This window comes from Toxorhynchites rutilus, chromosome 3, assembly GCF_029784135.1.
Source record: "Toxorhynchites rutilus septentrionalis strain SRP chromosome 3, ASM2978413v1, whole genome shotgun sequence".
Classification (NCBI taxonomy): domain Eukaryota; kingdom Metazoa; phylum Arthropoda; class Insecta; order Diptera; family Culicidae; genus Toxorhynchites; species Toxorhynchites rutilus.
Window position 1 is genome coordinate 133805 of NC_073746.1, and position 13841 is coordinate 147645.

At 38.8% G+C, this 13841-nt stretch overlaps 2 protein-coding genes across 9 annotated transcripts in view; one reads left to right on the forward strand and one right to left on the reverse strand.

Moving 5' to 3' along the window:
* LOC129779410 (uncharacterized) overlaps positions 1-13841 on the reverse strand; it is a 59266-nt gene that overhangs the window by 22980 nt on the left and 22445 nt on the right. For 4 of the 8 annotated variants that reach the window (XM_055786866.1, XM_055786861.1, XM_055786867.1 and 1 more), the window contains exons 2-3: positions 2869-2942; positions 2695-2795 (exon numbers count right to left, since the gene is read on the reverse strand). The exons of 1 other annotated variant lie outside the window; for it this stretch is intronic. In XM_055786866.1, coding sequence (XP_055642841.1) covers positions 2695-2795; positions 2869-2876 — 109 coding nt within the window. In that variant the 5' untranslated portion in view covers positions 2877-2942. Of the gene's footprint in view, positions 1-2694; positions 2796-2868; positions 4791-13841 lie in introns of those variants that run through there. 3 more of the 8 variants (XM_055786865.1, XM_055786869.1, XM_055786868.1) reach the window with 3 other exon arrangements.
* On the forward strand, positions 12277-13410 carry LOC129778901 (uncharacterized protein K02A2.6-like). The gene has a single exon (XM_055786079.1). It carries the CDS (start codon positions 12277-12279, stop codon positions 13408-13410), a length of 1134 nt encoding a protein of 377 aa, XP_055642054.1.

The following is a 13841-nucleotide window of genomic DNA, read 5'->3' on the forward strand; positions in this document are numbered from 1 at the left end:
TCACTTCCAAGATGTTATCTTGTACCAAATTTTCTCATCTTTCAAGTGAAAGCAACAAAATCGACTTTGTTGAAATTCGAACATATGCGTAGAAGGGTTTTTTTCATCAAATATGATCGTCTATTACTTTCTGAGAGAATCTGGATAAATTTATTTTTTGACATAGAACTACGTCTTTCATTAAGGGTGCCAAATCAGAAAACAGGTCACGTTTTTATGAAATAAAGTTAACGTTAATAACAATTTTTGCCGCGAACGGATTTTGACGATTTACATACTAAACGAATCGGAAATTCCGTAAGATTTGTTTAATATGCTATACATTAGAATCCCCTGGTTTGTAAATGGTTAAAATTCATGAAAACTTAAAGCGTTTCCATTTTTCCATACATTTGTTCTGTCCATTTGTGTGCTTTCCCGAACAGAGCTGTCAATAACGAGCAACTTATCGACGACCAACGGAGGAGAAATCGTATGATTTAAAATTTCCGTGAACAAAGGAAAAGTAGAAGAATGAAGGGGAATACTTGCCTAGAGTATAAACAGTGGATCTCGCTGAGGCAAACTTTCTTTCGGCATCGGACTGTGGAGCAATCCAGTTCACTCTGCTTTCGCTGCGCTTCGATCTAAGATTGGACTCCACCAGTGGTAATCCAACTTGGATATCGTCGTTTGGTTTTTCTGTTCGTTTTTCGCGTTATTCGTATCGTATGTTTTTCTTTCCGCGTCATAAATTGGACGCTTCGCGTAGTGTGTGATGAGCAAGAAGAAGAGGAAGGCAGGCTCGAGCCCTGCAAAAAACGAACGCATTGCCAAGGACAATAAACTTTCGAAGCAAGCGTCATCTAATGATGTACGCGATGTTGGTGTAGTGAAAAGCGCTCGCACTGAACCGAGCCTTCACGAGTGTGACACCGCATTGAACAACAGCAAAGTGGGCGATTTCGGCGCGTCGATCGAAAATGTAAACGCCGTTACCCAGGCAGCAACCTAAATCAGGCTCCCCCCGCTGGTGGTGAAGGCGGTCGCTCTTGACAAACTCATCAGCTAATTCGCATCGATGAGTGTTACAGCAGAGTACAGGCTGTGTGGCATAATTCAGTCTTTTTCCAAGCAGTTAACATTGTTTGTTTTCCGTCATCATAAGGGCTTCGTTGGTGCCTTTGAGAATGCATCAATGCATTAAACTGACGTTATGGCGAAGCAGGCGCCAAAAAATTATTTGAGGAATACCAAGTATCTTGAATGTCTTACTGGAATGTTATAAGTTATTTGTGTTCGCGTGCTAGTCGCAAAACTGCCTTCAACTAGTATTGCATTTGCGCTAATATTGATCATAATGAAGCATTGCTACTGTTTTCGAGGTTGTTATTAACAAAAGGAGTTTACTTCACCAAGAAACCAAGAAAGTAAATGTGCTGGAATTTTGTATATGATTAGGTTTCGCTTGCCAGTAGCAAAACTTCCTCCACTAAGGATGACAGCTGCGCTTATCTCGAGCATGAGAAAGTAATGCAACTTTATCCGTGACCAGTAATATTAACAGAAGCGTTTCGTTTGAGAATAGCGCAAAATGATGAGAAGTGTTTGTACTCCTAGTAGTTTCAACCTACCAATGTATGGCTCTGTATGCATGCTATGGCGAACGCTTGTTTGGCGCTTGGTTTACGTTGTACGAACGATGCCTATAGGTGCGATTCCTTTGAGGCAATACTTAATAACATGTAGTATGATATTTGATACTTGCAAGTTTTGTCATTGCTGTTGTTTCCATGCGGTGCCAAAGATATATTGATGTAGTTATGAGATGTGGAATAATGGTGCTGGTGCAACATGTATATAATCGACTGTAGCCGAGTCTATGTCAATTGCGAAAAAGGCCACCGGAATAGCGTTCGAGGTACATTTTTAATGCATTGACATGAACTAAATTGTGACATACGATCTGCTAGTGTATTGTTTTGCGAGAGCAAGAATGAATCATCAATCAATTATCGTCAACTGATTCTACAATGAAAAAAACATTTCAGAGATTATTCTACTAAGCAGTTGCTTCTAAAATTTCACAGCAGTATAGAATAATATCCGAAGGTATAAATAAGCGACTTATATAAAATAACAGCGTAGTTCTACGTCAACAATGCGGTCGTTTCTTGGGCAAAACCTCCTATAATTTTTTTCATGTGAGAAAGGTGTTTTCTGACTTTAAGGGGATGAATCAAAAATGAAATTTTTCTTATTTTATTCAAAAAAAAACGAATAATACATACATTAAAAACGCATAAGAAAAAAAAATTTTTTTCACTCGATTATATACAGGATTCGATTATATATAGTGAAAATCAGAGTCTGTATATAATCGAGTCCACGCTGTATTATTTTATATTGTTGATACATTGAATCGAGATTTGAATTATGCTACATAATAAGCTACGTGCGTATTACAAAGGAACGGTAAAGGAACAAAGGTCAAATATTCTCCCATAGGAATCGCATTGCCGTATTCACATACGTACAAAACTTTATATCTAATAAGTACATCGTTTTGAAATAATGCAATAACTTTGTGCAAACACTTTATTTTTAATATTAACTCTGTTAACGGATTATCTTCATATCGTTATATAGTTTTTACAACACTACGGTTCAAAGTAACAAAAAAAAAAATTAGAAAAATAAACATATAAAATATACCTCTTGTGAACAACGTGGATCGTTTTGAAGGGCCGTGGTATATCGTTGATAGACAGGAGTCCTTGGCCGCCCAATTGCGAGGATTGGAGTATCTGATTCCACTTCAAAAACGAATTGAACAACAAACCCAATCCTCAAATATTAGATATACAAAGATAGATTATATTTACTTACTGATTCATTCTTCTAGTTTATCGTAGATAATTTCTCTTCAGAACGTCAACATTTTGAACCTTTGGACACTGCATCTACATGAGATATAAAATATTAATAACATTAAGCTTTTTGGTTTCAAATTTCTCATTAAAATAGCTATATAATTTGGATGGCGGAATTTGTCTTGATGGGCGGTCTGAATTGTATGTTCACTCAAGCAAAAAATAATCGACGATGGAAGAAGGATGGTGACAGTTTGTGGAAAGGTGCGCATCACGTAAAAAGATTTACCACGACCGACTGCTAGTACACCCAAAATTGATTTTTAGCTCATATTTTGTCATCCCGATTTATGACATTAAATGAGACATAACATAACAGAAAATGTCATGACTCACAAATACTGGTAAGCATTTGGATAATATACATGGTACAGCAATATAAGATTAATACGAGCTAGCGAAACAAAAGACAAATAAGCTTTCCGCATACTTTGCCACATACACGGCCCAGACCGAGATAGATATTGTTCTCCTTCATGCACTCCTTTTTTACTCTTAGAAAACGCTTCCCAACATAATTTTATAATCAGGTGCAATATTATCACGTATTTGCTGAACAACTGCTGAAGAATCATTAGCCATGTGGATAGCGTGGTCGTGTAAAATAGCTTTGCATTCCAGCCGGCCTTGATTCGATCCCCATTGACGTCGTATGAATTTTTTTGGCACAATCCCAAATGAAATGAGAAAAGAAAACAGAAAGAGATGTCTACACGCATACATACAAACTATTCCTAAGCCTTTAAAACAGCTCATTTTTTGCGCATTTGACTCTCCAGCAAATTAAATGGCATCATTTCTGCCAAAGATGACATGTTTTCTGCCAACGCTAGTTTGGGTGTAGCAACGGCAGTGCAGTAAACTGACTTCACCCTAATTAGGGTACCTCGTTAATTGTTGGACACTTTCCAAATGTTGAACAGTCTGAAGAACTCTAGCTAGAATTCAATTTTAGTTTTTTTCGAGACACTACCTTCAAAAACATCTGCATTTGAAAGTTACACATCTTATGTTGCCGAATTGATAACTTTTACATAATTCTTACCTTTCAAAAATGCGATTAAATATATTGCGTAATCGATGATCATTTGGCACTGTAATTTTTAAAAATAAAATAAACAAAGAACATCATCAAAATAAGGTTTATAATAAAAACAGTTGCGAATTTTTTACTGCCACTATTTTTTCAAAACGCCTGATGAAATTTTATAACAGTTCGTCAATCGTCCGAGGTGCTGATACACTAAATTTTTATATAAATAATATATTTTCAGACGCTCTTATTATTCAGCTTATATTCCATTTGTCGAACACTTCCACAACCTAAAACTGTCTTCCATTAGAAAGGAAGCCAGAAACTTTTCAAACCAATGATATAATGTTTTTGTTCAAAAACTTGCAAACGAAAATAAAACTGCAGTCTTAATTGAATTATGTTGGTGTTTTCTAGTGTGTAATCTTTTTGTTGTTTAATATAGGAAAAACAAACTCTAGAACAAATTCCGAAGAAACGGAAGAAACAGAAGCAATATCTTGAGTCTAACCTCAATTTCGCAGTAGAAGCTATAGGCTCAAAGATGCTGACGTTGGGAGAAGCTGCTGAACAATATGGGGTACTGAAAGGAACCCTGTACTTTCGGATCAGTTCTAAGTGGTCTAGAAAATTACGCCGTGGGCCTAATCATGTACTAACAGCAGCTGAGGAGAACAAGTTAGTGTGTTGGCTCAAAGAGATGGAGAGACGAGGATTACCTTGCACGAAAGATGCTTTATTTTCAAAATTCAAAAGCTTTCTCGATGCTACGAACCGAATCACGATTTTTTAAGATAACAATCCTAATAAGATACTACCTCCTTCCATAAACATATTCATTTACTTATGCTTTGTTGTTTTGCAGGTTATAAGTGGCTGGAACGTTTCATGAAACGCCACGAAACCACCAATGCGCTATTAATTCGAAGTTTTCAACAAGACTGGGGAATCGGTAAATCTGAGCGAGGCGTGATGTACAGGGAAAACTTTCAAGCATACATTCAGAATATTTTGTGTCCGTCACTAGTGCCGTTTCCGGTTATCTTTTTTGTAGATGGGCATTCTTCGCATACTGGCGTCGAAGCAGCGTAACTTTGTGCTAGTTTGGGAATAATTTTGATAGAGTTGTTTCCCAACGCTACCCATATAAAGCAGCCATGTGATGTGGCTATATTTAAGCCTCTGAAAACACTGGACTGGAAAAAGCAATCGAAACCGGTATGAATCCATCAACTGTCCGAGCAAGTTTCAGAAAATGCGAAATCTTTCCATTTGATGAGGATGCTATCGTTACACCCGTTGTTTGTCAAGGATCCCTGTTGCCCAATCAGCGTCGAAACTATTCATAGTTCCAGATGTTTCAAAATAAACAATCATGGAAAAAAACACAGATAGTCCACACTCATCAAGACCGTGATTGTTGCCACCTGCTCTGGGCTCTCCACCAAGTTCTACTTGCCGAACACTGTCAACTTCCTCATATGTACCAGCTTTTTAACTGATGTTACCATTTTCAATTTTTTCTCAAGATTCAACCGAATCGTCTCTGAAAGACCCTTTGTTTACAGATTCTCCGCCAATCCTAGTCACAGCATCGTTTTCCAATGACCCTCCGAACTTGAATTCTATTCTTTTCTTGAGCTAACACCATACACATCATCTATTGAAAATTCGAGCTATAAACGTACATTAAGAAATACTGGGTAGCCTCCACGTCGTATTAGCATCACCAATTTCTTACAACTTCCGCCAACACCAAAACGTAAAGGAATACACCAACTACAGACAAAAACGACACTTCGTACTGACCGCTTCAGAGCGACTCCAAGAACTTCAAATTAAAGAACAAGAAAAGGAAAACGCTACAATTCGTCGGCAAGGAGCCATCGCAATGAGAGCAGCTAGAAAAGCAAACATCGAAAAGCAGAAGCAAGAGCGGAAAATGTTATTGGACCAGCGACGGACCTTGAAGAAAGCTGAAAATGAATTGAAGAATGAGCAGAGGGATAAAAAGAAGACGGACAAAATGAAGAATAAGGGTGTAACCAGAAAGACAAGAGAAAAGGCAAAACCGGAGTACATTCTCCATCAACTATTCGACAAGAAACGTAGCCTTTGGAGAAGAAGAAATAAAAGCTAAAAATTGGAAGGAAATCATTAGAATAAGTGAAAGAATGAATTAGAGAAGAATCAGATAAATGCAATTTTCTGTAACTACATAATTGTAACTGTGTATAAGTCATCTGAATAAATCAATAAAAATCACCCTTTTTCTTTTTCACATCTATGGAATCTTCTATAAATTACGTGCCGCATAATATTATAATATTCAACACCATGGAGGGGCTGTCCGAAACCTTCACAGTTTTTCGTATGGGATTCTACAATTCTCAAATTTCCACACATCCCCTTTCCCCTAAAGATTTCCATAATTTATGGACGTTCTCTGTTGCAAAATGAAGAACGAACAAATTAGAATCAGTATTCAATATTGAACAACACAAAAATTCAGAGTAACCAACTAATTTTTAACTTCTAGTAAAGAAATTAACTTTACAACATCTAACGAGGACCGTTCAACATTTGGTTGAATGGATGGATATGTGTTCAACATTTGGGTGCCAGAACAACATTAGAAAAATGCATTTTCTTGAACAATGCAAGTGGTCTAATATAGTAAATATAACAGGAAATGACGCTTAATGGTTACTATTAAGTGTTGCTGGGAATTTTCCAGTGGTTTCACGTTTTATCACGAAGAAATCAAGAAAATATGAACATACCTAGCTTATGCGTTCAACATTTGGCGAGTTACTTTATGTGTTGAACTAGCGGCCCGTCCCATGTTTTCCCAAGTTTCCCGCATACTCATTGAAACAAATGAGCCCTGGTGTTTGGTTTGTTCAAATTGATTATTCAATCTTTCCACTTAAACGCGCTGGAAAAGGGAGTTGTATGTATGTAGTGTGTATGCATGTCTTCTATCTCTCTGTCTCTCTGTCTCTCTTTTTTCTCTCAGAAAATTCTCAGAGGAAGCCTGTTGACTGACTGGCTAGAGCGAGAATAGAATTTAAATTTTCTTCTTACTATTATAGAGGTTTGAAACACCAAAGTTCTTTTTCCTCTTACCTTGAAAAGTCCAATGAGGATAGCAAAACTAACTCTCTCGTAACCTTTGAAAGAACGATTTTTAAAGTTATTTAATGGCATATTCATTCTACAGTTTTGCATTTTTATTATTATTTGTAGGACAACCTATTTAAGTAGCATTGTGAGAAACATATCAGCCATTTCTCCATCAAGAGGGGACCCCGATCTGGAAAATCGAAAAAATCGAATTTTTGTTTTTTGCATTTTTGAGTACTTATGCCCTAGGAAATGTTATCCCAAAAGTATTTTTCGTAAAAATGGATTATCTGAAGCGTTACATAACCGTTTTTCATATTCCTTTATTCCATTTTTTTGAGCTTCTAAACAACGATTATTCATGTAAAATAACTTATTTTTAAAAAAGACCGCCATTTTGGCATTTTTTTCGAATTTTCAAAAACTATGCAACGCCTCAGGTACTGCCTTAAAGCTTCAAAATATTCATTGGAATTTGTTCTACGACACCCCGTTGCTTCTGTACTACGGATCCAGCTGTCAACAGTGTTATAATTATTATTCGTGCATTAAAAAAATGGAAAATACAACTTCCTATAAACCTTAAACAATAACCAAAATACCCGAACACAGAAGTGTATATGATATTGCCATGCCTGGAAAGCATTTGTTAATTTGTGTTGTGTTATTTGTAGTACCGTAAACCGGGGGCAAATTGATCACGATTTTCAGAAAAATGTAAATATTTCCGAATCTTTTTGTTAGATTTAAACCTAATTATTTTTGAAATCAGTACTGGTGCTAAGGCCACAAAACGTTATGGAATTTGTTGAAAAAAATCCTTGAGCGTTAATTTGGAAAATTTTTAGCAGAAAATTTCAAAATTTTACTTCGGGGTGAAATTGATAAATCTATGTTTTTCAGGATTTTCTAGTGTCATACGCACAAAAATGTATACAAAATCTATTATTTCTTCACCTACGGTCATTTGAATGAGATTTGAACACTGATCTGTAGGTCATCCGGAGACCATTCCGGTTATCCTAATGTGAAATCCTTGAAATTGTCACCAATAAGCTAGTTTTGCCAAACCAAGATGTTCGATATGTCGCATGATGGGATTCGGTTCTGGTCATGCGTCGTGCTGTTTTTGTAAAATAGTATGTTTTTTACTTGTTTGAATAGTAATTACAAGTATTTGAATGCTTATTCAACTCATCAAGTATCGGCTAGAAGTGGATTAATATGTTTAGCGTCTATAAATATTGTTTTGATTTGTTGAAAATATGTTTCTTTACCATAGTTGAAAATGAAAACGAAAATGCTATTTAGAAAAATATTGTTTTTTATGCAATTTAATAAGGGATTCGTTGAGAGCCATTGGCAAAAAGAACCTTCAGATGATGCTTGAACATGTCAGATCAAAAAATTTTAAAATTAAATTAAACTAAATTGATCTGAAAATTTATGTTTGTTTTCATCAATACGTTTGATCAATTCCCCGGATGACGGTACCGTGTTCTTTGTAGCACCGGGGTGAGATTGGATCAAATCGAAAGAAATTGCAGTTAGTGATATCTAGACAAGTATTGCAAATATTTTTGAAAGCTGTGAACCGTTTAGGAGGAGATATATTTTCACTACTTCCAGTGCATAATACTTTACTGTAATACAAATAGTTATTGTTTAGTAATTCATCAAAATTTGATGTATTTACACATCAAGCTTAGACCCATTCTCATCCCCATCGACGGTACTTTAGCGAATTAATCTAATCCGGCGAACAAAACAGTAGAAAATTAGTAACTTCGATATACCAGGTGAGAGACGAACCAACCTACGGCTTAATGTCTCTATAATAAAGAGCAAAAAAATGTACCAGGTGTTATTTGTATACTTCTATGCGAGCCCTAGTTAATGAATTAAAATTTCACATACTATAGTGGAACCAATGTGATAGAAGACACGATAAGTCACCAAATAAAACTTAATTATTGTATACTGATCAGTGTCAAATTCACGCCCAAATCCTTCAACGTTGGGACACCATTTTTGACATCATCGGTCACATAATCGCGCTCGACGGGTTTGGTGTGCAAGTCTCCCAACGGGAACGAGATGCAAACGAATTCTGTAAATCTCACCTTCATCATGAAAGTAGGATCGTCCCGTAAACGCCAATAGCTCTACCAGCTTTAATTCTTGCACATCACCTGGTGGAACCAATCGATCATTTCCGACAACTTGTACCGGCGTAGACCAACAGTCTGATAGATTTGGTCTGACTGTCCGGGCAACATTCGAACAGTATTGCTGTTTGTCGGTGCGCTTGGACCACAATGGCATGTCGCGGAGCGATCTTCCTGGTACATACCTAATGGGCGGAATATGACCGCCTCGAGGAACTCACAAACCGCAAGTTCACATATTTACTCTTGTGAGTACCTCCGAGGAGAAAATTTTTGTCGATTAGATTTGTGACATAAGTTGAATTTTGTCACTGTTCACTTTAATCGATTTACGTGTTGGCTACTCATGCATTTGCAGATTTTCAGCTGATTTTCTTCAACATTTCATTGACGTGCAACAAAGCAAGCTGTTCACTGCTAATTCTCTTTCTCTTTGTGTGTTAACAAAACATGCTCTCTGTTTATTTACACCGCGCTTTTGGACACGAATTTTTTAAGCGCTTTTATTTATAGTGAGAAAACGAACACATGCACAAACTGTTGTGTGCTGTATGCTGGGGGGACTTGGACGCTTTCTGGGACTTGGTGTTATTGCCGACGGGGCAGTGTTATACACACTGCGTACTGCGGGTGCTGGCTCGTTCTCACACAAAAAAACACATTGCAGCTGCTCACTCTCTCACTCTGTTTGTGTTTACGTCAAGAATACGACCATTTACGACCGTTTACGACTGTTCACGACGACCGCGCTTTATTTTTTAGCGAATTTATTTATAGTAAGATCATAGAGACTTTAAGCTTTGCAATTCATCCGCCCCTTGTTGCATATCACATAGTAGCCAACCAACCACTGTCTCGATGTGTTGACAACCACCCTGGCAACCACGCATGGATAGACCTGATACCCCAAGCAACCACGACTAGAATTCAAGAATTCTCCTACGATCCAGATAACGGTCAAGTTTTCGACCGGTGGTATCAAAAATATGAAGATCTCTTCCTGAAGGATGGTGCGAAATTAGACAACGCAGCGAAGGTACGATTACTCCCGAGAAGCCTCAGTGTCAATGTTTTCGACCGGTATGTCAATTTCATGCTCCCGAAACACCCACGGGAATTCACCTTCGAAGAAACCGTAAAGAAACTCAAGGAGCTGTTCAGTGTCCGGATTTCACTGTTCAGCAAACGCTACAAATGTTTTCAAAATTCGAATAATAACGTTGATGATTTTGTCACTTATGCGGGAATAGTCAACAAGCATTGTGAAGACTTTGAATTACAAAAACTAACCGAGATCAATTCAAGAGCTTGATTTTCTTTTGTGGACTCCGTCCATCAAAAGACACCGATATCCGCACAAGACTACTCTCAAAGCTCGAAACGAATACCGAAGAAGATTGCAAGCTAGAAACACTAGTCACGGAATGTCAACGTCTTCAGAACCTCAAGTTCGATACTGCAATGGTGGAACAGAAACACAAGTCGGAAAACTCTGTCTCTGCAATCAAGTAGAAGAAGACTCAACCGAATTCATCTGGACCGAAAACCTATGCAAGTGGCAAATCAAGTATACCAAGAACACCATATTGGCAATGTGGCGGTATGCATTTTGTTCGCGAATGTTCGTTTTCGACTCACGTCTGTAAGGACTGCAAGCAAACCGGTCACAAGCAAGGCTACTGTGGTTGCTATTCAGCCAAAGGGTCAAGTAAATCAAAGAAGAATTTCAAGGTAAAAGGTGTTTTCACTATAATTCAACTCAGTAGTGAATCAAAGCGGAAGTTTCTGACCGTCAATATCAATGGCTCAGAAGTAACTCTGCAATTCGACACGGCTTCGGATATAACAATGGAGCAAAGACCTTGGATCACCTTCACTACTTCCCACCTCTCGAGTAACAACAACAGCGTCTGGACAACCTCTCAAGCTTCTGGGCGAACTTCAAAGTACAGTCACACTTGTAGAAATCACCAGAACCGGTAAGCTTTATGTGACCAGCAACAACCTCAACCTGTTTGATCTGGAATGGATCGAACTGTTTGGACTGTGGGACAAGCCGTTGTCAGCAATCTGTAATCAAGTTCATCAAGATCAGCGTAATCCAGCATTACAAGTCAAGATTTACCGACGTATTCCGTCAAGGCCTTGGATATTGAAACCCGGAGCTGTGCCAGTCTACAAACCGAAACGACCGGTTCCATTCATATCCGTTGCAAAGGTGGACGCTGAGCTGGAACGCCTACAAGAACTAGGGATTATCACTCCGGTTGACTTTTCGCAGTGGGCTGAACCAATCGTGGTAGTAAAGAAACCAGGAGGAAAGATTCGAATCTATGCTGATTATTCAACTGGTTTGAATGCTGCCCTGGAATCCAACAATTATCCGCTACCAGTTCCAGGTGATATTTTCAGCAAACTCAACGGCTGTAAATACTTCAGCATCATCGATCTCAGCGATGCTCAGGAGCGGGTGAAATCAGCTGATGAACTACATGATCGCGGATATCGAGGGTGTCGTTCCTGGATGATCTGATGGTCTACAGCAAAACGGAGAAGGAGCATCATGAAATTCTCACTACTCTCATTCAACGACTGCAAGAATATGGATTCATTCTCCGTGAAGAAAAGTGCAATCTTCTCCAACAGCAAATTAAATACATTGCACATATTGTTGATGCATCTGGTCACCGTCCGGATCCAGCTAAAATCGAATCCATCATCAAGATGCCCCCTCCTAACGATATAACCAGCTTAAGATCCTTTCTTGGAGCAGTAAATTTTTACGCTAAGTTTGTCAAGGAAATGCATCAATTTCGGATGCTACTTGACGCACTTCTCAAGAAGAATACCTCGTTTGTATGGAACAATCATTGTCAGAAGTACTTTCAAAAATTCAAAGAGGTTCTTCAATCCGATCTACTACTTACTCACTACGATCCGTCCCTGGATATCATTGTTGCAGCATATGCATCTCAATCAGGAATCGGAGCTTGTATTATGCACAAGTTTCCCTATAGCTCTGTCAAAGCTATTGCTCATGCATCCCGATCTCTCACTGAAGCTGAAACTGAAACGATATGGACAGGTAGAAAAAGAAGGTCTAGCCTTTGTATTCGCAGTTACAAAGTTTCACCGAGTGCTACTTGGCCGTAAATTTACACTCCAAACTGATCAGCCACTCCTGAGAATTTTCGGATCGAAAAAAGGAATTCCGATTCACACAGCCAATCGACTGCAACGATGGGCACTCACGCTGCTGTGCTATGATTTTGACATCCAGTACGTTTCCACTACCCAGTTTGGATATGCCGATATACTGTCTCGCCTGATCAGCCAACATTCAAGACCGGAGGAAGATTTTGTCATCGCTTCAATTCAACTGGAAGACAATATCGAGGCTCCACTACACGAAGCTGTTAGCTCGCTACCACTAACGTTCAACATGGTTCGTGGCGCACCACTCAAGTGTCCCATACTCAAGCAAGTGACGGAACACATTCAGCAAGGATGGGCTTCTTGCAGCAATGAAATCACCAACCCTGATATTCGACCATTCTTTTTTCACCGTGACGCTTTGGAAGAGGTGAAAGACTGTGTGATGCTGTCCAATCGATTGGTGATTCCTGAACCTTTCCGTCAACGTATCCTTAAGCTACTTCGAGGACATCCAGGAATAGAGAGAATGAAAGCTCTAGCGCGCAGTCATGTTTTCTGGCCTAAAATTGACGATGATATTGCTGATTTCATCAAGCGGTGCGACAGTTGTGCCACTCACTCGAAGACTCCTCCAAAAGTACCATTACAGTCATGGCCACTCGCAAAATCTCCGTGGGAGCGCATTCACATCGATTTCGCTGGTCCTGTCAACGGTCTTCACTTTTTGGTGGTAGTCGACGCTTTTTCCAAATGGCCCGAAATCCGCATCGTTCGTTCACCTACAACAGCAGTAGTTATTGAATTTCTTGGGGAATCATTTGCTCGTTTTGGAATTCCAATCACAATTGTTTCCGATAATGGCACCCAGTTTACTTCGGATCAACTCGCTGAATTATGCAGAAAAAAAAATGCGCACTTCCCCATATCATCCGCAATCAAATGGGCAAGCCGAACGGTTCGTAGATACCTTCAAGAGCTCACTGCTCAAGGTCAAAAAGGGGAGAAACATCTCTGAATCACTCAATATTTTCCTTCAAGTCTATAGAACCACTCCAAGTCGTGTTCTAAGCGGAAAAAAAACCCTCCCAAATGATGATTGGACGGAATGTGCGAACAACTTCAAGCCATCTACAACCACATCAGCCGATTAGTCAAGAAATAAACAATCAACAAAACGATCAGTACAATCGCAGGCATGGTGCAGTTTCACGGGCATTGATAGCTGGAGATTCTGTTTATGCGAAAATATATCGCAGCAATACCAAGTGGTCCTGGGCTTCAGGAGTTATCATCGAAGTCATCGGTCAAGTTAATTATAACGTACTATTGGATAATTGGCATGGTAGACGAAAACTAATACGTTCTCATGCGAATCAAATCAAACGTCGTAGCTACGATCAACCTGCTCCCGATACTCCGGACACATCTCCACTCAGCATACTCGTA

Bases quoted from the DNA above. Each gene is read 5' to 3' on its own strand.
- LOC129778901 (XM_055786079.1), top strand. From the start codon at position 12,277: ATGCATCCCGATCTCTCACTGAAGCTGAAACTGAAACGATATGGACAG.